Consider the following 25991-nt stretch of genomic DNA (forward strand, 5'->3'; position numbering starts at 1 on the left):
TGGTGGAGGGAGCTTAGTTGTTGAGCAGGACTGAAATTGGCTGGTTGTGCTGTGGGTGCATTGACACAATAGTTTCACGAACAGCTTTTAATTTGCCGTGGGCTGGAGCTAAGGGCAGTCACATTTGCCCTCCAGGGCTGATTTTTTTCTCCATTCCCCTCCCTGCAACCAGTGCTGTGACTGCAGTGAACCAGATTGGGGATCTGGTCTGAGATAAAGCTGTCCAGACAAAAAAAAAACAAGATACAGGTCTTTAAATGGATGGGTTTCCTGATCTGGTTCAGGATCTGGCCTCCCAACTTACACCAGCTCACCCTGATGCAGCAGGGTTGGGTCCACACTGAGCATTTGGCAGAACTGGCTGCTTCTGCCTTTGCTGCTCCAGAGCCTCCGTTCAGGCAGGAGCGAGCAGAGCTCGGCTGTGTGTGCCCCTCTAAGGGAGAGTTGAGCTGGCTGCCTCTGGGACCATGCAGCGAGCGCCTGCAGCCCTGGCAGTGTTTCCTTGTTTGGGAAGTGTGGGAAGCCCAGCAGTGTTTGGAAACTCAGCTGTTACACTCAGCAGGAACCCACCAGTCCCCCACAGGATGGAGGCCTCCACCGGCACCCCTGCACTGGGTGAGGCTACGTGTCCCCAGAGCTGCCCACTGTGGCGGGGTCCCAGCTCGTAGCAAGGCAGGGATTTTTCCCCTTTGACTGCAGGTTGAGCTTGGCCTGCAGCGAAGTGGTCTGTCTTGCTTCTTCCTACAGGAGTAACACTGAGCTCCTGCTGCCACATGGGTGAGTGAGGGCTGCTTCATGGCTCTGACTAGTGGAGCAGGTCTTGTGCCCTGAGCAGTGCCGCCTCTGCAGGGCTGGGAGAGCTGAAGAGCCCAGGTTGCCCTAAGGAAGCAGGGTTAGAGGGAGACCTTACCTCCATCGTGTCGGCTTAGAAGGCTGTCAGCCTCCTCATTATGACGTTCCCGTATACCACCTCCCCGACACGCACAAGCTGGAGCTTTTCCCAGAGTTGCAGACCTGTGAGAATGGCTTTACTTGCCCACACACCTTGCTTGGGGGGCATGTTATACAACTTATCTACCACCAGCCTTGACACAGATGCACCGGGGGAGCACAGTGGCCATGGTGCATGGGATACCTGGTGACAGCTACTTAATCACAGTCCCTTCTGCAAGGCATCTCCTGCAGCTGCAAGCAAGGATGTTACTGAAGAGCAGAAGCGATGCCAGAACTAGAATCAGCTCAACGTTGGTGTAGAACCGCAGTCCGATGCAGCCGACATCAACTGGTTCTCAAGGTGAGCTACCGAGATGGACAGAAGAAGAAGGACCATTGGCTGGACAAGATTTTTTTTGTTTTTTTTTTTTTTGTCATGATGATAAGGGTCAAGGGTCTTGAAAACTTGAGCTTTTTCTTGCACATGAACCCGAGAAGGGAAAGGGAGTCCTTGTAACCCTTCATTTCTGGTCACAGGGATAATGCTGACAAAGAATCCTAGATAAAGGTAATTGCCAGGCAGGTCACTGATGGTGCCTGACCGCCTCACCCAAAGCTCCCCCCACTTCGTCACTTGTCCACCTCAGCTGAGCCTGGATCCATTCACAAGGAAGAGACCAGCCTTTGGTGCCCCAAATGGGCCCCATTTCTGACTGGAAGACACACAGCAGTGTGCCCCACAGATAAAAATCCCACCACACTTTGTTCATTGTGATAAAGTACATTTATTGTTAAAAACTTCCAAGCCATCATCCTGTGCTCACTGCTGCCAGGATACAGCTTGAAGCTGTCATATGGAGAGCAGCTCAAGTCCTGCTCTTCGGCACCCCTGCAAGACTGGTCAGCTGCAAGAGGAGGAGCCCAATGCTGCCATCTCTCTCTCTATCTTCTTGTCAACAACACTCACAAACTTATTCCCTCTTAAATAAAACCTCAGAGGTTTCTGTGTCCACTCTCCCCTGCTGCCAATACCAATCCTGGCTGTAGCTACCACATCCAGCTCTCCTGGCAGTTCAGGCCCAGACACTAGCCAAATGGCTGCATCTTGCGTCAGGTCCCTTTGGTCAAAATCCTTATCAATACCAAACGCTTGGCAGAGCTTGGCGGGCCCGCTACACAGCTGCCAGTCCTTCAGCGGCTTTGGGGGTCCTTTCCTTGCAGCGCTGCGCAGCTCTCGCATCACGTCTAGAGCCTCAAGAGGCTCCAAAGAGCGAAGTAAGACTGCAGCCCCTTCCCCTGTGCAGAATAAGAACCACGTGTTAGTACAGGGTTGTCTGGCAGTTGGGGACGGGGTAGTTCCCCAGTGCAACTGCAGTGCTGGTGACCATCTGTAGGACTCAGGGCTGCAGTGGCAGCCAGCTCACACACCTCTCTGTAAGCATGAGCGTCCTGCTGGAGTGACACGCTCTGTTTAAGCACATGCCGATTAAGGCTGAGACAGGGGTCAAGACCCTCGGTTTTTAGCCCCAATTCCAGTGGAAGCACTTCAGCTCTGAGCCTGTGGCTCCGCTTAGCTTCAAGCAGCAGGCTGTGGCATCAGCTGCTAACCCCATGGTCAGCGCACTCCCTTCCCTGGTCTGACCAGCAGTGTCCTGGAGCTCTGTGCCCTTTGCTCGCCAGTGCTGACTTGGCCTTCCCAAACCCCACTTCTCCGTGTTACTGGGGCTAGCTGACACGCCAAGGCTTGCCAGAGGGCAAGAGGTTTTCTTATGTCAGCACAATGCTCAGGAATAAATACACATATGGTTCAGTTTTGGCAGAACTAGCCAAAGCTGCTCCCAAACCCAGTGGATTTATAATAAACGCTTGATTATCAGCTCTCCAGCTAACACAGGCGAAGAGCAACTAGTCAGGATGCTGCCAGCAGAAAGAGGCAGCTTGCAGAGTTAGGCTGGACAAAGAGAGAGGTGGGAAATAGCTACAGGCTCCCAAAAAAGAGCCTGTACTGTGAAGCCAGGACAAGCACTAAATCCCCATGCTACTTCTGTAGCTCAAACTCAAGCGCTAGTCATCCTCCTCCCCCCGCCCCAAAATCCCTTGCTGGTCAGTCAGGCTGTCAGACATCCTGGTGAAGTCAGGACAGACACTGTCTGTCTCTCTGTAAAGGAGAATCATGCCTCACAAACCTGCCAGTGGTCTCTGAAAGACCTGACAAGCAGATAGAAAAGGGTAATGCAGCCAGTAGAGCCTTTCTTAATTTGCAAAAGGCATGGGATATGGTCCCTTGCCAAAAGAGCTTGAAGTTAAGCTGCCATCAGGAACAGGGGGGGAAAAAAAAATCCAAGAAACAAAAGAATAATATGAGTGGAGTCACTCTTCACTGTCCCCTGATCACCAGTAGAGGCCCAGAGGCAGCTCCAGGACTATTTTGCTCAACTCACTGATAGAGGATGTGGGAGATGAGCTGAGTAAAAGGATGACAAACTTTGCTTTGAGGTCAAGTTGCTCAGATAAGCAAAAGTAAGGATCAGCTGCAAAGAACTGCTGAAGGGCCTTAAGAAATGGGGTGACTCTTTAAAAAAAAAAAAAAAGGCTCTTAAATTCATGTAAAAGTACAGACAAAAAAAAAAAAAGAAAAAACACTAACTTCCCACACAAACGATGAATGCTGATGCTCCCTCCTACCACCCAGGAGTGAGACAACAAGGTTATAAATGGGAAAGAAAAAGAAGAAAAAAACCAAAAAGTCATCTACTTGTTGCCTAGCAGTGTCTCCAAAAGCAAAATCAGTGTTAACAGGCATTCAGAAAGGACTAGAGAAGATCGCAGGACCTCCCCCCCCACACCCCCAATACGAATTCACAGTGGACCTTCATCTTTAGTACAGTGCACTGCTCTGGCTCCCTCACAGTAAAGCGTATGGTAGGTCAGGGACGGTACAGAGTGAAAACGAGCATCAGCAAAGGCCCAGAACAGCTTTTGCACAGGCAAAACTAAATAGACCAGGACTCTTCACACTGGAAAGGAGAAAAACAACAGAGAATGTGGCAAACAGCTATGAAATCATAATTTAAGGTGAATAAGAAACAGTGGTTCACTGTCTCTCCAACATAACTAATGGTTACTAAAGTAAACCAGCAGCAGGCAGGTTCAGGACAAGCAAAAGTAGGTGTTTCCCATACATATGGATGAAGCCACAGCACACATGGCCACAAATCACGTTCAGGCTAGAAGAAACCTCAGGAGGTCTCGTCCAACCTCCTGCGCAAAGCAGGATCAGCTCTGGGGTCAGGTTACTCAGATGCTGTGGATACTAGACGTTTGTCTGTTCAAAAGCAGTGAGCAGGTCACTGTGGAAGAAAGGTCCACTGAGGGCCGTTATGGACACCAGCACAATCTCCGGCTCAGGAAATCCCTAAATCACAAACAGCAACTTTCACCACATGCTTGCGTCCTCTCTCTCCCCTTGGCATCTGCTGTGAGACAGGGCACTGGGGTAAAGGGACCCTGAGCTCAACTCAGTGCGGCTGTTCTTACAAACCCACTGAAGTCTCTTTTCTTTGTGCGCATCACCTGCTAGCCATGGCCACCAGATCATCTTGCACAGCAGGCATCCAGGCACTCAGCCTGTTCGACTGCTCTGAGAAGTTAATTTGGGAGGACTCTCCCTGCTGCACCGGACAGAGCTATGGCAGAGGGCTCCACTGAGCAAATAAGGTAATACAATCCAGTGCCTGATGGGACAGGACCAACGGGAAAGGAGATTTTTCACAGTGATGGCAAATGACCATGGGAACAATCTGTCAAGGGCTTTGGTTGAGTCCTTCTTGAGAGCAGCATCATCACTGTGGTTTAATAAGCCCATTCTAATTCAAATAGGAATCAGGGGTTACTAATATAAACACCCAATTCTAGGTCTAGCAGTAGGAGCGATGAACATGGCTTTGTGTAATTACATGGTTACAAAGCAAAGAGCTCAGGACCTTGTGCCAGGGAAGCTCTTGCAGGACAGCGTCCTGGGACAGGCAGTGGCTTTACCATCTCTGACCATGAGATGCAAGGCCAGCGAGTGTCATGTCAGCAGAGAAGACCTTTCTGTGCTGAAGGATGAAGAACACTGCTGCCTCCTCTCCAAGGTGATTTATCGCCCTGTCGAACGCCTTAGGAAATGCCAGCTCCCCACAGTCCCTGCGACCAGCTGCTCCCCCGACTCCAGTGACAGGGAAGCAGAGGTGCAGCTGTGAATGCAGAAATTGTCCCTTGACAAGAAACGCCAGCCTAAGTGGGACATAAACACTTCCTTGGGGTTTTCCACTAGAAAACGGGGGAGGTCTTCTCACGACCCTGCGTGGGTGAGCAGAGCTTGGTAAAGCAGTCTGTGTGCTGCCCTACACAGCACCCCTTGTGCTGGGGCCACCCACGGCATTCCTCCCTTCCAGCATCTGCATGCACGGTGATGCCGCCCCGCAAGAATCTCCTCTCCCTCTCCAGCCTCAAACATCTGGAGCCATGTTCAAGCCTGGCAAAATCTTTTTCTTAGATAGATCCCCCAGGGCCTACAGTTTCTAAAAATACAATCTATCTCATATTTTGTACAAGTCCCACACTAAATTACCCTCCTGGGCTCCCAGCTGAGTATATCAAGTGAGAGCTTGATTTCTTGCTTTTGAGGTGTGTCTATTGCCTTGAACCTGTACAGAGCCCCTGCTGCCCTCAACACACTCGGTGAAGTCAACAGACTCATTTCCAACAGCTGTCGGCAATCTGTGTCCAGGCACTCCCTTCTCTAACGAAGGGGATTGATGTTAACCTGGCAGCCAAAAGCAGCTCCTCTGCGCTACAGTGCTTTAGAGCTCAAAGGTCATTTAAGATTTTTAAGAACATACTGCATGTCCTAATTCTGCTTTTCATCCATGCACAGAGGAACATCCTTTGCTTAGGGATGATGTCTCACTCGCCAGTAACAACTGTGGGATGCTGCGCAATTGCTAGTTACACTACTTGCCTTCATCCCTCACGAATGCAAGTGGAAACTGTAGCTACACTTGAACTAAATTGAGTCCTTGGGAGTTCACGTGAAGCAATACAAGCATTCAGACAAACTACACGTGCTCCCAGAGTATCTGCACAGCAGAGGCAGGAGGTACGTACCTGGCACTGCTGCCTCCAGCTGCTCTTTGTGCGTTTCCAACAGAAAGTTTTCACGATGTTTCTGGCTGTGTGCAACACGGACGCCTCTGCTGCTCTGAGTCAGCAGCCTCTGAATATGTGAGCATCAGCACAGAGCTTTGGGAAGAGGTGAAGAGAGCAGGCAGAATACATGGCCACGAGTGCAGGGCTGCCATGATGAGCCTTGCCTTCTTGGGCCCTCCTGCCACCCATGGGCTGGTCCAGGTCCTGCTAAGTACACTTGCACCTTGGAAGTTTTGCTTTAATTCCTAAAGAGTAATTGAATCTCTCCAGCTCACTCCTGCCTGCCGGAGTGCTCGACCATCCTTCCTCCCTCTCCACAGCCTGCAGGAGTCAGCTCTCCGGGTTATCTGGCTTCCGTAGCTGCCTGACATGGATGTGGCCAGTGAGATGCCAACAGCAGCAGTGCTGCACGAGCCCCGTGTTCCCATCCAGAGATGCTGGCTACTTACCCCTCATGCCTAACAGAGCAACTTCATATAATGAGTAGAGTTCAGAGCTGAAAACTGGGGTCTAACAAGGCAGACGCTAGTTCTCTCCCAGTGCAGCTAGAAATCATAAAATGATAGGGAAGTCCCACACCCGCATTGTGCGGCTTGCTGCTCCTTCCCTGGAACGGCTCCAGCTCTCATTCTTGGAAACAGCTCTTGGCCGCCAGAGAGAAGAAAATTCTCTCCTCTCTCCACCCATCTGACTCACTACTCCCAAAACCCTTCCTTCAAAGTCCTAGCCCAGGAACCGAAAGTTACGGGGAAGTCCATGCTGTGTGACACTGGGTCTGGGTAGAGAATCACCGGGATCCTGATTTTAATAGCTATTACTTCAGATATGTCAACAAAACACTCAGATTGGCCAACTCCGGAAGAATAAATCACAGGAAAGCCAAAGAGAAGAAATGCCATTGACATGGCATTTACTGTCTTCCTGAAGTGAAGGAAGCCCGATGTCCCTCAGCCCTCGGGAAGGCTGTTTGTGCTCAGATTATTTTGCTGTTGCCAGGATACACTGTAGGACTCATGCACACTGAAAGACATCTGTAATATTTTTCTATAAACTTTTCTTCCTCTTTCACCTATGATTTCTCCAACAGCAGTTACATACTTCCATAACAATATACTGATGCACTGTATGCATGCAGTAGAATTGGACCCAGCGGTGGGATGGCCTCTCACAGGTAAAATCCCACGTGGTGCTGCTTTAGCTTGGTGATGTGCGCACAGATTTCCACTTCCCCAGTGACAGAATATTTGACACCACCCTTCATCTCCTTATGATTTTATGAATGTGAAGATAGAGTCAAGAGAAACGGAAATACAAAAATGTGAAGTCCACTGAACACTCTTAACAGCCAATATCTCAACTTCTTGCTCCAATAGAAAAAGTAGCAAAGCAACAGGCTACAGCTGAAGTGCTTTTGGTGTCTGTGGGCAGCATTGATCTGGGCTGAGGACATACCGGGCTGAGGACATGTTGCCTATGACCTGACCTGAATTACAGTCGTGGTGTCCCTCAAGGTTAAAATTTTGTTGTAGCTGCTCTACCAAGCGCCTCTGCCAGCACAGCTTCGCTGGTGATGCACCTTTTCCCAAACCTGAGTGACACTGCAGAACCTTTATTCCACTTGCTATTAAAACAGACAATGCTGCAAGGTTATGTATCAAAACGAGGGAGCTGTAAAGGGCCGGAGTTCCCTGTGCCAAACATCCCCTTCTTGACAAAGCTCAGTCGAGTGGAGCAAGTGGGAGAAGCATATAAAGCTTTACACTTCTCTTACAGACCTCATATCCTGAGCTGATTAAGCGCCAAGAAGGCCCCAGCATGATTCAAATCAGTGTTTGGCTGCTTTTTAAAATGAAGTCTGCTGCAATGGTCCAATCCATGCTGCTTGCCAGGTCCCAACAGCGTGTGCGTCTGGGACAGGCCCTGTGCAGCATTTACGCCAAGAAGGTAGGGAAAGAGAGGCAACACAGGGACAGCACAGCACTTTGATCTCTCTCCAGTAAAAAGGCTGCTGCTTTTATTCAGCCAGCAGCTCCAAATCAGCACTCTGGTCACTCAGCTCAAGAGCCTGAGAAGCAGCAGGAGAGCCGTCACTGCTGGTACTGAAGAGGATGTCCTGGTTCTCCTAACTGCTTCCCCTCGTCCCACAAGGATCCTATAATTTAAGCGGCACAAGGGCTTGCTTACCCCACAAAACTAGATAGCTTTATCTGAGCCAGCACAGTTACAGCAGTACAAGCTCTGCAGCAGGGACACGGAGAACGCTGGGGAAAACCAGTGCTTAACACAGTATGACTGTTTCAACACAGAAAGGGCATTTCCAACCCAAGGGTGCAGATCTCACTTGTGCAACCGGCAAACACAACCACCGGATCTGAAACACCAAGGCAGGATATTGTGGCGGGGGCAGAACTAAGGCTGCGAAGCAGAATATCTGCTGGACATTTCCTCCTCTGCCCCAACCCTGCAGAGTACAGATAACTCATATCAAGACCCCAGAATCCAAAGCTTCCCTTCTGACCACTTACTGCCCTAAGCGAGTAATTAGTTACCTAAAAGTCAGCTGTGCAAAGAGAAATAAATCATTTTTAGAGCTCGGGGTCAGATAGTCTTGGTGCCCAACACCAGCCAGAGCACAAAGACTTCCAGGCCCTGCCTTACCACTCACTGCCTCAGCCTCTGTCCCCATGTCACCACGTCAGCACCGCGGGGAGGATCAAGAGGCTGCGTTCATCTCTTTTTAAAGCACGGGAAGGTCCTGGTAAGACAGGTAGTAAATTAGCAGCAATAAATTAGTTCTGTTTTTACAGAATATTTTCTCTCTGCTTTAGTACGTTGAGACCCGCTGCCTTGGGCGTTCCTTAGGGAACAGCGAGTCTGACAGCATTCAGGGGAGCCTGTTTTTCTAAGACAACAAGGAGGACATAAGAGACTAAAAATGGAGCTAAGAGCTCTGCTAAACTTCCTCAAATTCCCAAACAGCCATACCTTCACAGATTTGTCTTGTAGCTATTTAAAAAGAGGGATATAAAGTGTTTTTGTTGGCTGCAATCACGGAGAAAGCAAAGAGATCCCAGAGGCATTGCCTGAAGCACTATGAAAGAAAGTTTCTTAGTATTCTCCCTATCCTGGGCAAATTTAGGGATTTCTGTCTGTACGGGAAACTTAGCTCCCCCTTTGGAGAAGAAATTAAAAAAAAGCTATTCATCTGGAAACAGCCAGGATTACCCTGATATGGGAACAGATCTGCGCTTTGCTATGGAGTAAGACAGCAGTCAGGGAAGAGAACTTGCTCAGTAAACTTTGGTCTTACAGTTTCTCAGATCTAACAGCAACGCCTGTTGTTTTTGGGGGAATTTCTGAGGAATTCTCAACTGTTAACTACAGATAAAATATTTGCTCCGCTATACAGAAGTGTTTGGAAAGGCAGAGCCCAACCTTTGTTTCCACTGCTAATCTTTTAGTGGAGATCAAAGATTTTAGTTTTTCATCCTTATTATTCTGATCAAGAACAAGGCGAGTGCAGCACATGTGTGCTCCAGAAACTTTCTGTGTTAAAAAAAGGAGGGGAGGAGAATGGGGTCATTTGTCATTTCTTCTTGGTAACTTGACTGGTGATGGAAAAAGAAAGCACTATGCCAGGATAGTTTAACTTAACTGCAGTTCTCAAACTCCTTCCACCCTTAACTATCTTCACACATACACAAAAAAAATCTCCTAAAATCTGGGTCCCAGACAGTCAGGGATTTTGTCTCAGTTTTCCTGATTTTTATTCTCCAGTCCATCTTTCTGAGAATTCATCTGTGATTTTTAGTTTGTGCTAGCTTTAATAAATCACCTCAAACCACAACAGATCTCAGTTAAAACTAGGTGCTTGCTCCAACAGAATCTCCAGAAACAAAAGCTTTGCTAAAAATGATGTATGATTGCAAGAGGAGTTTAAGGCAATCTGCCCAGTGGCCAAACAGAAACATCATCTTTCAAGAAAGAGTCATTTGGAGAATCTCTGAGAACTGGCTGTCAGGGACGCACCTGTTGTAGAAGACACTATACACATAGCCATCTGCTGAAATCAACCTCAAGTTTTCCTCTAATTCTCACATCATTCAGTCCGAACTTTGCTAATGCACAGGTCGAAGTCAAAATGGCTCAAGGCTAGAAACAGGGTCACTCTGTATTTGTTTGAAGACCATCAGGGAACCCACAAAAGACCTTTACCCTCTTCCCTTCTCAGCGCCTCCAATTTGCTACCCCACCACTACCATATGGTATTTCCAGATGCAAACCCCAACTCTTATATAAAGCAAATTGCACTGCTGTCTTGAAATCTGTGTGCATGCCTAGTCTTGTTCTCCTCCTCCTCTCCATCTACAGAAAGATACAACAGAACTGGAAGTGATTCAGTGACAGGCAACCAGGATCATCAAAGTTATGCACTGGCTTTGGAGGGGAAGCCTACGGAAGGAAAAACTAAATAGACTTGAAATCTTCAGCCTGGAAGACAGCTGAGAGGGAGATATGAAAGATCCAGGGAGATCACAGGAGGCAGAAGATGATGTATGGGAATGGATGTAATCATCCCACAGTCTCTGCTGTTTAACTCCTGGTGCTCTGCAGCTACACACGGCCTAAATCCAAGCGAAGTGCAGTCTGGCTCTGGGACATCACCGGGAATGTGTCCTTTGAAAAGGAAAAGGATTTAGTGTTCTCTCAGTAATTTGTGCTTCTGTCTTCCTGAGTGACACTCTCAAGAATTATGTTGTTCATATTCTTTTTATAATCTCCTGGTCAGTCACTCAGCCTTTCAGGTTTTAATGGCATTTCCAGAGAGACCTTGAAGTACCTAAGTATTACATCAATTAAATTCTGTGCACAAAGATGATGAAAACAGACACATCAGAAAATCATGCTATAAGGGACCCAGCTAAGGGACCAAGCTAAGCTACAACAGACATTATATTTTAACAATACTCTGATGTGGCTGATTTCACAAAGGACTAAACTCATGTTTTTTTCAGTGAAAATTACCCTGTGTTTTCTGCATGGCCACAGCAAGTCAAAACAAAATTCCCAAGATCTGTCACATATCCAGAAAAACAAACACTTCTGCCTTCTCCCAAGGTGGGCAAATGCAACCACAAAAGATGACTTCCTCAATCTTCCTTCAGACTGAACAACAGGACAAGCTTCTTCTCTATCTAGGCTAAGATGGGCAAAGCATCTCAGATAGAAGATGCTTCCTCAAATTCTTTCTTTCAACATATTGGCACACGGGCAACTAAGCTGAAGGAATAACTTCTGCTTATGTAGATGCATCCAGTGATATACAACGTGCACAACTATGCTATTTACTTCAGTGTGTTCCTGACAAAGCTGGTAGTGAAAGCTGTACTTTGGGTGAGCAAAGCTGCAGCAATAACAGGCTAATGGAGAATAAGCTTCTAACAAAAATCAAACTAATTCCATCACAGCAGTGAGCTCTTTGGCTCATTTCTTACAAAGCTAAACACAGGGGCGTAAGGGGAAATTTCCCAAAGTTCAAAGAAATCTTTTTACAATTCAAAGGCTAAGCATCTTTTTTTTAATAATACTTATTACTCCTAATATTTTAAACACTAAAAATTGCATCCTGAAGAACGACCCGCTCTGCTTTTGTTATCTGAACAGGTTTGGCAGGGAGGTAGTAATGAAATCCACATGTGTTCATCCATCAGACACCAGACTTCCATTTAGGAAGACAGGCTCTTCCCCCACAACATAACCTGGCACTGTTTTTCTGCTTGGCTGTTGTCCAAAGGCCAAAACCTGAGGATTCATGATCACTGTTATAACATTTGCTTTCCACTTAGGAATACACAAGCAATTCTTTTTTTCCGAGCTGTATCTTTGAACTGGTGAAAAAGAAGAGAATCTTCTTTGAGATTTTTCAAGCTAAATGAATATTTGTTGTAAGAAATACATCCTGCCATTTCACAATGTCTATGTAACCAATAACTTTACAACAAGGAAAACTGTCATTCTTAGAGGAAGGCAGAAAAAATAGGTTTAAAAGTAAAACATGCTTGTAAAGAGGAGCTGTGGAAGGAGAGTGTCAGTAAATGCCAGAATCATTGGAGATCTTCCCCACCAGTGCCCACCCCAGCTCCCTTCTTCATGAGGGGTGGATTACATTATCTTGAGAATGATAAAACAAGATTGAAGATTCTGCAACGGTGAGTTTGTTTAAGATACAGCAAAGCACCTAAAATGCTCCTGTAGTAACTCCTTGCCTAAGCTTAGGACATCTCAGACCTTTTTGTTTTCCCCAACATTTACAGCCTCTGAGGATAAAGGTAAGCGACAGAAGACTTTCTTGTCATGACAACAGACAGCAAGATTTAGGCTCTTACTAGACTGCAAATTTATTTCTAAACAATAACCTACAAAGATCAAAGTTTGTTGAATCACATGAATAAGGCAGCAGCTCAGGTCATCAAAACCAAGACCTCCATCCTGTTCCCCCTTTAAATTCCAGTTCTGGATCTATTTTCATGTCTAGATGGCTCATACAGCTCCCAGCTGGGACCAAACCCCCATCTGACTAGTCACTGTGAAGCCAGAGATGGGACCTGCTTGTAATATTTAAAGCTCACATGTTGTCCACAGCTTCATGCTTAATTCAGGTCCCAAGGAAAAGATTATGGCAGCAAGTCACTGACTTCACAGAGCCTGTTAGGAACTCACAAGTGGCTGTAACAGGGTGAGCGTAGCTAGAAACGCCAACCCCCTGCTGCAGGAATTACACCTCTTCCAGTCTCAGCTTACCTTGGCTGGAAATATTCATGCAGAAATGAATCCCGTAGATCTGATATACATACAACGTTCCTGGTTTCATGAACATGGCGGTGTTTCGCTGGGTTTGCTTCCCACCCTTGGAGTGGGAAGCCTCATCTTCCCCACCCAGATAAGCTTCTGTTTCAACAATCCTCCCCCGGAGTTCTCTGCCATCAGGAAATCTGCGAACTAAAATCTGAAATACAGGTCAGAGGGCATCAGTTAGCCACACAAAATAACCACGGCGCGAGCTGTGGAAACAAAGAAGTGAGGGAAAAAAACGATATGATGGTCCTGCGTACTCCTCCTTTCCCTCTGCCAGTCCAGCCTGTAAGCTATCACGAACTCTTCCAGCTTCTGCTGTCTGGGCCACATCCCAGTACAAGAACTTTTTACCTGTCGTTCACCCAAGAAAATGTCTGGAGCATTTAGATGTGGCAGTATCACGCAGAATAAATTTATGATCCTATATGCAATCTCCCCAGCCCACAGAGGTGTTTCTGTGGTTATTTTCTGTATTCTCCACCCCACCAGGATTGCTAATGGTCGAAGACAAAAAGCACCACCAATACCAACTCTGGAGCATCATGAAACATAATATTCTTTAGATCAGAAGAAATATAGCAATGACATAATTAAATAACCATTCTGATTGGATAGTCCCTCTCCAGAAAGAGGATTTAAAAAAAAGTCCTAGTCCTAACCATACACATAATCATCACCAGCATATCAATGCTATTTCTGTATTTTCCACACCACAGAAAGGGGCAGTATAGGAGAGCTGGGAACAAGGTTCAGGCAGACAACAACAGATCTTTATTACAGTGTGTTCCCAGCTGCTGGTACCTCCTTAAATAATACAAAGTAGATGGGAGGAAAAACGTGACCCTGAAAAGATACTCTTTGAAAATAAAAAAAAAATCACTAAACTCCATGCAAAGTTTTTTGTGGTTTGACCTGATTTATAAGCATTTTATTTTGCTTAATGTGTGTTTATAAAATACATCAGCATAGTCTCATTTGGGCAACAGCTATCAGTTTGATTATACTATATTCTGTGTTTCCACATTTGAAAACAAGCAGCTCTGAAATGACCTTCAAGAAAGAGCTTAACTCCTGTCAGATCTCTGCACTGTATATCTAATGCAGTTGTTGATCTGATCCTGTATGGATGCTCCAGAAGTCTGCCTCAAATAATGTAATTCCTGTATATCGCAGTTGCCCTATAGCACTTTCCAAATCACTGAAAACCTCAGTTTATTGTTCTCATGAAAAATGCAGTGACTTCAGAAAAGCTCTGGTGTTTAGTCACCATCTCGTGAACACCCCAGTGCACACCCACGTGGCCCAATTTCTCTTTCGAGATGATGAAATGCAGTAACAACGTTATGATTTTAAGAATCAGCAGACATTTCCCTGACTCTTCAGGCATATCAAATATTCACATTTAAAACACTTAAAAACAGGGAGTATGCACAACACCTTGTACTAAACTCTGTTTTATGGAGTTTTTTGTGTCTCATTAAGGATCTATCTTGGTATTATGAAGGTTCATTTCGAGAGGCTGTTTATAGCCTGTATGACTTTCTGTAATTTTTTGTTTTCAATAGAGGAGAACTCAAGTATCTTGTTTCAGGTAACTAACGTTAATATAATGGGCACCTCCAAAATCTGGTAGAATGAAGATAATGAATGAAACATTAAATTACCACTGTAGTTATATTTATAGGAAAATGAGAGACTAGATTGGGTCAGGGGAGACCAAGGGGTTATGCATTATAGAAAATCTGAAGTTAATACAGAACTCTCCTGGCTTGTAAAATAGGAAAAGTATTAGGACTAAACTATCATCTGCCCAGAGTGATTGAATGCATAAGAACATCTGAATCATTAAGACAACACATCGGTATTGGGAAATTTCGGGTATCCCCCTGCAGACTGGGTAAATATGACAGCGGGACAGGACGCAGACTGCATTTTTAGATACCGTCAAATGCTTCGCAGAGTGGGTAATCAGGGATCCCACAAGAGAAGACTGAACTCTCAAACTGATCCTGAGCAGAAAGCAGTGTCATTCAAAGCCGTATCCCTGAAAAACAACTTTCTATCATGACCACGAAGTACAAAGTTCAATCTCTTTGCACAGCAATAAAGACCAAAAATAATCTGCTGCAGTAGTGCTTACCAGCAAAAAGGGGAAACTACGTAAAATGAGGAAGCTTGTTAGGAAGAACTTAAAAGAGGCAGCCAAAGGTTAAAGCAGGAAAAACAAGCCTCTAGCAGAGTTTCTATAAACAGAGCAAATGTGCATGACGTATCAGAGAGAGGTTTAGGAAGACCAAAAAAGCCTAGCAGGGTTAAAAAGCAGAGCAAAGTCAATTACAAGTAGGACAGCATCCATCAAAAAAACAAAGCTAGACACAGCAAGACTGGCCAAAACCAACAGTTAGTGGAACAAATTCCTACAGTTATCTAAACCAATGGGAAGCCAGAGAGTCTGTTGGCCCTACAGACAATAAAGGTATAAAAAAGGACTCAGAAAAGATAAGGTCATAGCAGAAAAACTAAAAGCACATTTTGCAATTTTATTTGGGATGTCCCAGGCTGGAACTCTCTTTTTATAGGGACAACACTGGAGGAACTACCTCCCCTGAAAAAGTGATCATTAGTGAGCTCAGCGTGTCTGCTGACATACTAAGTTATTCAGGGTAGTAAAAATAAAAGAAGGCAGTGCCAGATACAACATTCAAAGCATACAGGGCAGCATGAAAGGAAGGACGAAGCAGTCTGCTGAACTGCCAGAGAGGAATGAAATACTCCAGTACACTATGACAGTGGATACTGGTCAACTGAGGGTCAAATACCTGCCATGCTATTAGCATCACAAGATATTAAACTGGAGGTAGAGAAGGAGATGATGCTGACTACAGAGCATTAATTTTCTCTGGGCAAAGCAAAAGCCAAAAAAAAAAAAAAAAAAAAAAAAAAAAGGAATATCTGAAAGGAAAATAATGGGCCTGAAACAACCTTCAAACCACAAACAGCAAAGCGTAGAAAAAAGGGAGGAATAAGTCCAAGAAAACTAGTTCTGAAATGTGACAGTAAGTTAAACTTGAAAAATTACTCCTGTGACTTCATCCAAAACAGATTTGGCTATTAGTCTAAATTCCACTGAATTTAACACAAAAATGAATGAGCACTGTATTCCTAAAATAGCAAAACTCTAGCATCGAACTGTAGAATAAGAATTTCATCTGTTCACACTAAGTTATTAGCTAGCATATGCTCCAGTAAAATAACCTGAGTGTTCGTGTCTTACCTGTCCCAGAAGAGACTTGGCCAGACTAATACAGGGTTGGTTAAAAAAATCTGATTCTAGCTGGGAAGAATTTTTCTTCTCTGCTGCAAAATACTTGCTGCTTTTTGGAGAAGAATCCCTGTCAGGAGTGACATTCAGGTTCTCCAAGGCATCGAAGGGAGGGAGGCTGGACTTGCTTTGGAGAGCACTTAATTGAGCCAACAGCTTTCTTTTTCTTGGCATAGTTCTGAAAAATTGGTATAAACATAATTAGAAATAGAAAGCTTATTTGTATACATCTCTTCATAACAATGAATCTGAAAGCTATACCTAATTGGACAAACTATGCAAACTATTGAAGCAGGCGACATATTTAGCTCTGTCTACATCAGGCTCTGCGAATATTTGGCTCTCCTAACAAGAAAATGCAGAATTGCAGTTTGTGGTTTCATCTTTCATGGACTCTTTCATGGAAAAGCAACTCTGCTCCACTTATCAGTAAAAACAAAGTTTTGCTAACTGTTAGGAAATCCAGAATTTGAAAACAATGAGCCACTAACATATACTTTTTACCTAGAACTCAGATAACCTGTTAAGCAGCTAGAAGAGAATATGAAACACCTACCTCAAAAATTGCGCTGGCTCAGCAGGTTCATGGAAGTGATATATAATTAATCATTTTAAAGAGTAATAAGAATCTAAATCTGCCCAGGACACAGGACATTTGAGTGAGAAGATGCCCCGTTTACACTCACAGCAACAAACTCGTTTATTCTATCATACTGTAGAAATGTTTGTGTAAGGATCTGCACAAAGTAAGCTTTAAATTCACCTACCAAATAGATGAAGAGCAGTCTGTTCCAGTCTACAGTATATATTTGTGGCAACTAGGTAACCTGAGATCGTTCTTCTAGGTTTGTCCCCGATTTAATATGCAAGCTTCAAAAAGTTGTTTTCTGGGCCTCGGTCCTTATACCTGTCAAACAGGAACAGCCTTATTTATTCACTGTATAAAGCATTTTCAAATCTGTGCTGGCTAACAGCATGATGTGGGAGCGGGGGGGGCAATGGATTAGCACTGCTGCCGCAACTAGCTTTGGTTGGAGCTATTTTCCTGCACAAGCGAGCTGTGTTTTTGGAGGGTTGCGTGTGCCGCACTGGGTTTTTACTAGATTCTCAGAACCTCCCAGGACAGGCTAAGAGGTTAGGGAAGAGGTTAGGGATCTGGAGGTCATGATACCAACAGCACTTCAGTAGCTCACAGACTCAGGAACAGGAATACATGAAAAGCTGAAACCAAACTTAAAAAAAAAATTCCCCACTGGCACCAAATTTGGAATGTGTCAGCCTCAAAAAGGACTCTTACAAAGAAAGTGCAAAGACACCGGTTTTCAGAAGATGCATCACCAGTTCTGAAATTCAACCACATCTAGGTATCATGGAGAAAAGCAAGTGTTCAAGATCACACATAAGAAGAAGTGGAAAAAGAATCCTATATCCAGCTGAACCTGCAAGGGCAGTGTATTCATAACTAAAGTAACGGCTGCCACTCACTTTTCACCAGTTCACCAGCTTTTAAAAATGACCACAGCAATCTTCATCATCAGAAACATTCTGTGTCTCACTGATGTTTCTCATAAAGAAAAAACCCATCGGTAATACTTTCCCTGAACTATGCTGGAACAGATTCAGCAATGATTCAGAAACAGATTCAGAATCAACAGTACCACTTCCCAATACAATTGCTTTCTGCTTCAGAAGAACCATCAAAACACATATACATAAACATATGCAGCAGAGAATCTCATGTGCATGGCTTGCAGAGAGGTGGTCTGATTTTTTTTCTAAACATCTAATTCCTCATTGCAGTAATTCAGTGATTTTAGAGATGCAGAATGGCCAAAGCCAGGCCAAGTATTCTTTTCTGAACTGTAGCTTTCAGTTGCATTTTGTAGGGGGGTTAAAAACCTCATCAGAGGTCACTGGCCTGCCTCAGACAAAAATGCCTGGTGCCCTTCACAGACAAGAGTCCTTGTCTAGGAGAGAGCATGCGAATGGGAAAAAGGGTCGCAGGAAGGCAGGGGCAGAAGAGGCACGCTTCCCCATATCAACCAACCTCTCCGGAGTCGATCAAAGGAACGTTTCGCACTGAAGTCAGAACCTCCAGTCTCCCCTGACAGCATTAACTGGAATTTCCAGTTCATCAGCAATACATAAAGGCATGCAGAAAATATGGCCAATTTTTATGGGGCATTAACTCATTCGGTAGTTTGTGCTTTTATAGAATGCGACATCAGAAACAGGATCTGAGCTGCCTGGCACCTCTTGCCTTTCCAATTAAGTAATTCTTATAAACTCCAAGTGCTTTCATGTGAATGTTATCCTGGCAGCCCCAGGGCACTTGCACTTGCGTTGCTATGGGCTGACCTTCTCCAGACCTCAGCATCTTCGGCTCTCATTAGAAACAGCAGTAAGAGACTGGCTGGGAGTCATGAGAAATGTGCAGAGCCTACAAAAATGTAATTGCTTTAAAAACAAACCCACAGATTTAAGGGAATACAATCCCAGCTTAGAAATCCAGAAAAGCCCCACAAATCCACAAAAGCCCCCCCCCACCAATCCCTTTTCTTTCCCTGCTCGTTCATGCTAAGAAAAGAGGCAAAAAACCCTGCATGCCTCAAAGCTTATCTACTTTTTCTATAAAGGATATTACTTCTACATATAAATTCCTTTTTCCCTATGGAAGAGCATGCTGTAGAAGAGAGTGCATATCAGGTACACAAGCCCTATTTATCTGGGAAGTCAGAGACACCATCTCCTCACATGCAAGTCTACAGCCAAACGCTGCAACTCTCACAACTGGAAAACTTCTCAGGTCTATCTAGATTTTCTTGCTCGTATAGTAAACAAATTCTGCTTCTATATTGTGTGCCTCTGAATGCACCTAAAGTCTGTAAAAAGCTATCCATCTCCACTTATAAGAATATCAAATAAAAATCAGCTGTGGTTCAATTAATTTTTACTAATCCTGTTATAAGCAAACTGGCTACAAGTGGTTAAATGTGTGTAGATGTCCACTCGAAAGGAAACAGGGAAGTCAGAAGAGGAGGATCAGGAGCTGAGCAGGCCTGCACAGTGCCTGAAATGTTTATGGCTGCTGGGCTATTCTCAGGCAAGCGTTTAGGCACCCTGTAAGCCACAGTCCGATAGACGCTGGCAACTTATGTCAAAATGATACAGCTGAGCAGCAGATATACCCTTTGTCAAGGGACAACTGAACCCACACGGACTTCTCCAGTCCTTCTGATAAGACTGCATTTGTAGGTATTTCCTTGTGTATATAGTGAGTTTTCACTAAAAAGAGGCAAAATAATCCCATCAGTAATTTTCATATAGTCTTAGCTCACAGGTCCGGATACCTGCAGCTGCAAAATGCTCTTGACTCAGGTAGGTCTTTTTGACAGCATGATGAAGGAGGGTACATAAGAACACACTGCCACTTCTGGGGAAACCATTCCTCATACAAGTTGCCAGTTGCACAGATTTTATATGGGAATATATGAATGGTCATACCAGATCAGACCACAGGACATCTCTCCCTGTATCCTGCTCTGCAGCACAGGTCAAAAGCAGAAGCCTAGGGAAGAACAGCACAAGCACACAGGGTGCCTCTCCAAGCATCCTCCAAGTCTCCAGCCATCTGCAGCGCAGGGACCTACTGAACCAGCCATGAGTCCTGTATATTTAGTAACTGTGATCTTACGCAGCCTTCCCCTGAACCTGTGTACTTTGAGCATCTGTATCCTCCTGTAGCAACCACCACTTAATTACACATTGCCTGAAGAACTGCCTCCCTTAATCCATTCTCAACCTGCCTCTTGAAAGTGTCATTTGATAGTCCCTAATTCTTGTAGGAGACAGTGAGCACTCGATCCTTGTCCAGCCACTGCATGGCTCTCACTCCCGGAAAAGAGGTAACTGAGGGACAACACGGCAGAGCAACACAGGAGTCTTGACCCCCTCACCCATTTCTGTTACGCAGTTCATTCCAGATCTCCAAGCATCCACACTGTCCCTCTTTGACATCTTCCAGTTCTATTCTGCTCTTTCAGAGATAAGAGGACCAGCACACGCGGTATTCACGATGCTGGCACGCCGCATATGCAGACAGTGACCTTAGCATGTTTTGTGCTTTGTTCTCTACTCTTTTCCTAATCACTGCCAAAACTTGAACTGCCTTCTTGGCTGCTGAAGATAACCTCACAGAATTAGTTGTTATGGCTCCAAAATCTCACTCATTTTGTGTGTGAAATTAGGACTGCTTCCCCTCCCACATGCATCAGTTTACATTTGCAGTTCTTCACAGTCAGCCCTCATATTTACCACCTTGTAGAATGTACAGCTGGCAGAAAACATTGTCACTTCAGTGCTCAGCCCCTTTCCCAAGTCACTTATAAAACGTTTATAAAAAGGGCACATCCCTGCAGCACTCCGCTAGTGACTTCCACTCCCCATAAGGGCTGCCCATTTACCCACACCCTCTTTCCTATCTATGCACCGTTTTTTATTTATGTATTTTTTTATGATGCCGGAGGCTGCTCAGGTGAGGGTTCTTGTTTGAAAGCATCTTGTAATCTGAGTACACCCCATAAGCTAGACCTCTCTTATCTACATGCTTATTTAGACCTTCAGAGAATTCCAACAATTTTGGAGGAGGCATGACTTTCCATTACAAAAGCTGCATTGGCTCTTCCCCATTATATAATATTTATCCAGGTGTCCAACAACTCTGTTTGCTATATTTTCTACTTATTCACTTGGTACAGCTGTCAAACTTCCTGGTCTGCATTGCACAGATTTTCCCTAGAACCCTGTTTAGAAACTAGTGAGACATTTGCTGCTCTCCAGTTCACGGGCATTAGTTTTCAGTGAGAAGGGAGAGACCATCAGCAGCAGTGCTGTTCCCCAAGGCTTCCATCTGTCTACAACTTTTTCCTGTCTGTTGTCTGTTTGTTCCATAACCCCTTACACAGGCACTTCACTTTAAACCAGATCCTTCAACGAGTCCCCAGCAAGAAGGATTTCCATCTACCTTTCCTGTCTAGTCTAACCTATTAGTAACCAGAGGTAAGTTAATATTGCACCTATTGCATGCTGTATTTGTTCTTAACTCTTCCGTTCTTATGCCGAAGCTCCACAGTGCCTTCTTCATCTCACAAGAAAAGACCTTGTGAATGTCTTTTCCAAAAGCAAAGCCACCTATTACATAACTGCTCCTCGTTCCCAGTCCTGATTCATCATGGAATCGCCTCCTCCAGAAAAATCTATTTTCCTTTGCCTATCAATTACTCAAAAGCCAGATCTCTCTTCCACCTCTGCCCCACATTACCTAGAGGTTCAGACAGTATCTCAATTTAATGGTGCCACAGCCAAACCTGCCTCTGCCCCAATTCCTAAAGACAGAAAACACTGCTGCTAAGGCTTTTCTACCAGCCAAGCCACAACAGCACCACATGCACCTGAAGCAGGATGAGGTGGAGGGCTGCCAACGCCTCTGTGAAGGTCCTTCCTCCTTCTACAGCAACCAGGCAAGACAGAAACTTAAAGTGAAGAAGTGTCTGCAAGCAAGCAGAGGTCTGAGCTAGACCAAAGGAGGGGCTGAGTCAGTCTCTAATGATTCCTGATACAGATGGTATCAGATACAGTGGGATACTGTGAGCCAGGTGCTACACAGAGTGTTAGGTTAGGATAAATTCTTCCCTCCAACCCTCTCTGAAGTCCTCTACAAGAAATCAAAATGAAGAGAAACAGCTCCTCCGAGGGAGGGCAGGTAAGAGGAGAGCAAGACGGGTCTGTCTTTCTAAGGTGGCTCCCCAGAAGCCACTGTCAAGTCTATCAGAAAAATTGCACCATTTGTGACATAAAACTCTCCCTCGGGACAGGCATCTGCCCACAATACATCTTCCCGCACTGGACCAGAGGTCTACGTCCAGCTCTCTGGACAACAATGTAAGAAGCAAACAGAAAGAATTTTCTCAAAAGAAGAGTGCAGGCAGGGGCTGACAGACTGTAACTACAAATTATTAAGTCAATCTCTCCATAGACAGACCTTGACTCTCTGTGCAATCCTACTTGTATCTCAAGAGTACAGCAAAATAAATGATGATTTTATTCACCTTACTGCATGCCAGGGGTGTCACTTCCTGCAAGGACTCCTTGTAAATCCCAGTCCACCTTCCTACTGCCTGCCAGACATCTTGAGGTTTTCAGAATGAATCTTACTCATCCTTCTGCAAAGGACAGGAAAGATGAAAATGAAGGAAAAGATGAAAAGTCACAAAGAACCCCAAAGCCTTCAGCAAAACTATGCTCAATTTTGGCTGACTCTTTTAAGCTTTTTTGTCTTGTTTGGGGTTTTTTGCAACTACTTTTAACCAAGAGTCAAACGTACATATTAACTGAAAGCAAACAAGTTAAATATAATACCGACAACAGATGTTAGCTAGCTCAGCCTCCCGGGATTTGAGCTAACCAAGCCAACACCAGGTAGAATTCAGGAAGGCTGCAAACACCAATCAGGAAATGGAGATAAGGATTCAGCATCATCTGCAGTTCTAGCTTTTATTCTTACATCTACATTATTTGTTGCAAACGTACTTTAGGTGTATTGGGTTAATCATCCAAGAGCTATGAGTCTCAGTTTTTTCACCTGTATGATGGCAATGAGAACACTCCTCCTCATTTGTAAAGGATACTGAAAGAGCTATATAAGGGGAAACAGAATTGATAATACTTCACTCTTAGGTACCTTGTAAAATGACCTTTATGCTAGAAAATGCATTCCTTCCCCAAATCTTAATATTACATGAGGAGCAATCTGGCGCAAGCATGGTGTTTGACTCAATGACCGAAAGTGTTCCACCAAAGCCTTCACTGAAGCACTGACAAAAGAGAAAACGCATGGCTCAAATGCTCAAATATCTGAACAACCAACTGCCACAGGTCTGTTTAGGAAACTTTCTGGTTTTGCTTTGTTGTTGTTGTTGTTTTGGGGTTTTTTGTTTGTTTGTTTTGCAGCCGACCACGCAGAACGACCTAATGGGCTCATTTTTGACCTCCCTCCTCCACTATGGACTGCCCATGAACACTTAAGAGTTCCTATTGAACACAGCAACTTAAAGGCCATGAAAAGAAACATAAAGCAACAAAGACACAAGGATTTACCACAGAAGGACCCCGCAGTTGCTTGCTGCATAAGCATGGAGGCAGAGAGCTCTTCCAGTTCCTCCCAAGAAGTCAGCCTAGGCTCAGGCTCAGAGAAAGGACCTGCTCCACATCCAGTTCTGCAGAGCTGATGCGTGTGTTCCCCCCCAGGAGAAGTCTTTGACTTAGGGAGAAAGAGGCCGGGTGATTTTCTCCGGAGCTCAGGCCAGCTCCTCAGAGCAACAGACAGGCCTCAGCATCCAAACTCTGCTCAAGCAACCTGCACAACTCTCCCACAAAACCACGCGCAGGGAACCACAGCCACACTTTGCCGTCACTCACAAGACAGGCTCAACAACAGCTAAGATGCTGCTCGAGGAGATTAAATTGGGACTGATTGAATGCACATGCTCTCAACCGCTCTCATTATTGACACAGTCCCTTTCTATTTGCAACCAGAGAGAAGACTTATCCTACATTTGGCAGTTCAGTACGGTGTATCAGTATACAGCAGTTCTGTACCGTATATCCTTGTTACAGAGAAAATGTTTATGTGCGCTGTGCGTTGCATTACCAGCCACTGTTAACAGAGCAAGAAAACAGAGTGCTGGGTCAAACCCCCGATGCCTGATGATCTGCAGAGATAGGACTGTAAGTGCGGGCTAAGATAAATAGCTGACGTAATGTCCACCATGACAGCGAGCGTTTGCAAAACCCCAGCACAAAGCCTGCAGGCCCTGGGCAGACAAAGAAGGATCTGAGGAGGGCGGACGATTTCCCTCACAACTTCGGAAAATACGCTGTATGCAACAAAACTAGCTTGTTACTGGCAAGGGAGACCAAAAAGCTTCTGATGATGTAGTGTGGGACGAGATGCAAAAATCTCTCCTAGAAACAGGATGCGTCCAGGAAGGCAGCAAGTCACCGCTTCTGCAGAGGCTGTGAAAATGTGAGTCAAGCACAGATCTGAAGGAGCAAGGCAAACAGCTGCTCCCTTTGGCATCACAGGGGCCTTGTCTCTTACATGACACTTCATCCTATTTAGAAAAGACTCTCTTTTTCAAAACAAGTTTGCAGGATATTTGTGTCAACTTCCCCTCCTTGCAGGCCCAAACGATACCGTTTTTGTGACACATCATACACATCCGTACAGCAGTTGCTTTTACGGCCTCTAGCTATGAAATCGCTCACTCTTCTCCCAAGATCTTTCCAACATCTGTTATTATTTCCAGAATAATCTATTTACCTAATTCGGTACCAAGGCGACAAAGGAAGTTCTCTGCAGACCAAAAGTGAGGTGAAAGCTAGGGACCAGCAGTGCAACTTCGTATTTCAAAAGCATCTGTGCACCTTAAAACGCAGTTTAATCTCCAGATCATGTGCTCCTCTCCCCCGGGCTGAACTGCACGCAGGAGCGGGGAGAGCACAGTGTTTTCCCTTCCGTGTTCATTGCGTGGGCTTTGCATATTTGCTGCACGGGGTATCTGATCCACAAGGTATAGAAAAGCTTTTAGGGTATCAGAAAGAGGTGTCCGCACGCAGAGCCATCCTACAGAGGGGGCAGCACTGATAATCGTCAGAACAGTGCAGACCGCGCACCGTTTCTGCTACTAGAGACAGGGGAGCAACGCGCCGCGGCACCGCCGGCCTAGCCCGGCAAAACCTCTTCGTGCCACCACGGGTCCGAGCGGCGCCGCCCAGCCCGCCGCCACGGCGTTTTCCAGAGCGGGACACGGCGACTCCAGCTTTGCTCCCCCGGCGGCGCCCCGCGGCGGGAGGCGGCAGCCCCGCACCGGCGGCCCGGCCGGCTCGGCGGGGCAGGCCCGGCCCGGCGCCTCGCAGCAGGCCGCGGGAGGGAGCCGCCGCCTGGGCCCGGCGCCAGCCCCCCCGCCCGCGCCGAGCGGCCGCCCCGCGGCGAGGCGAGCCGAAGCGGCCCGGCCCGGCCCCGCCGCACACGCACCTGCCGCCGCCGGCGCCAGGCGCTGCCGGCCGCTGTCCCGCGGCGCTGCCGGGGCGGCGCCGCCTCCCGCCGCCTCGCTAGGCCGCGCCGGAGCCGCCCGGTCCCCGCTGCCGGCCTTCGGCTCCGCCCCGCGTGGCCGCCGGCGGGCGGAGGGAGGCGGCTGAGGCGCGGGCCGCGGCGGCGTGGCCGGCCCGGGGGCCCCGCCGAGACGCCCCTCCTCGAGCCGCGTGGCGCCTTTGCTCGGCGCAGGCCGGGCCGACGCAAAGGCCAAGGGACGGCGGTTCCGCCGTGCTCGGCGCTGCGCTCGCCCGTCCCCTCGCCAGCAACCGCCGTGTCGCTCCCGGCTTTGCCTCGCTGTCCCCGGGTGCGGGCGCCGGTCCGTGCGCTGGGCTGAGACACCCTCCTCTTCAGCCGCCCCGTGCATGCGGGTGCTGCAGTCAAACTGATGTACCTTTCCCCCGCCCGTCGCTCCTGTTTCCTGGACCCCAGATCTCGGTGAACTTTGACCGTCTCTGAACTTTGCCTAGTTTCCAACATCCTCCCTCAGGCGCTTCGCTGTTTCCTGTGAATAACGCTCAGAAAAATAAAAGAAAG

General features: G+C 46.3%; 1 protein-coding gene across 6 annotated transcripts; it reads right to left on the reverse strand.

The window, feature by feature from the left end:
- Window positions 1-1702: 1702 nt before the first annotated feature.
- MPG (N-methylpurine DNA glycosylase) lies at window positions 1703-25872 on the reverse strand. Of its 6 annotated transcripts, none has more exons than XM_064520590.1 (6): window positions 25398-25528; window positions 22411-22524; window positions 17071-17210; window positions 16256-16481; window positions 12928-13132; window positions 1703-2229 (listed from the first exon to the last, which is right to left on the reverse strand). In XM_064520590.1, the coding sequence occupies exons 4-6, from the start codon at window positions 16475-16477 to the stop codon at window positions 1835-1837; spliced, it is 822 nt and encodes a 273-aa protein (XP_064376660.1). In that variant the 5' UTR covers window positions 16478-16481; window positions 17071-17210; window positions 22411-22524; window positions 25398-25528; the 3' UTR covers window positions 1703-1834. The 6 variants fall into 6 exon arrangements, with proteins under 6 accessions (XP_064376660.1, XP_025963500.2, XP_025963501.2 ...); XM_026107715.2 differs by lacking the exon at window positions 25398-25528 and adding an exon at window positions 24684-24805; XM_026107716.2 differs by lacking the exon at window positions 25398-25528 and adding an exon at window positions 23459-23479.
- Between the last annotated feature and the right edge of the window lie 119 nt (window positions 25873-25991).

Source organism: Dromaius novaehollandiae, chromosome 14 (assembly GCF_036370855.1).
Source record: "Dromaius novaehollandiae isolate bDroNov1 chromosome 14, bDroNov1.hap1, whole genome shotgun sequence".
Classification (NCBI taxonomy): Eukaryota; Metazoa; Chordata; class Aves; order Casuariiformes; family Dromaiidae; genus Dromaius; species Dromaius novaehollandiae.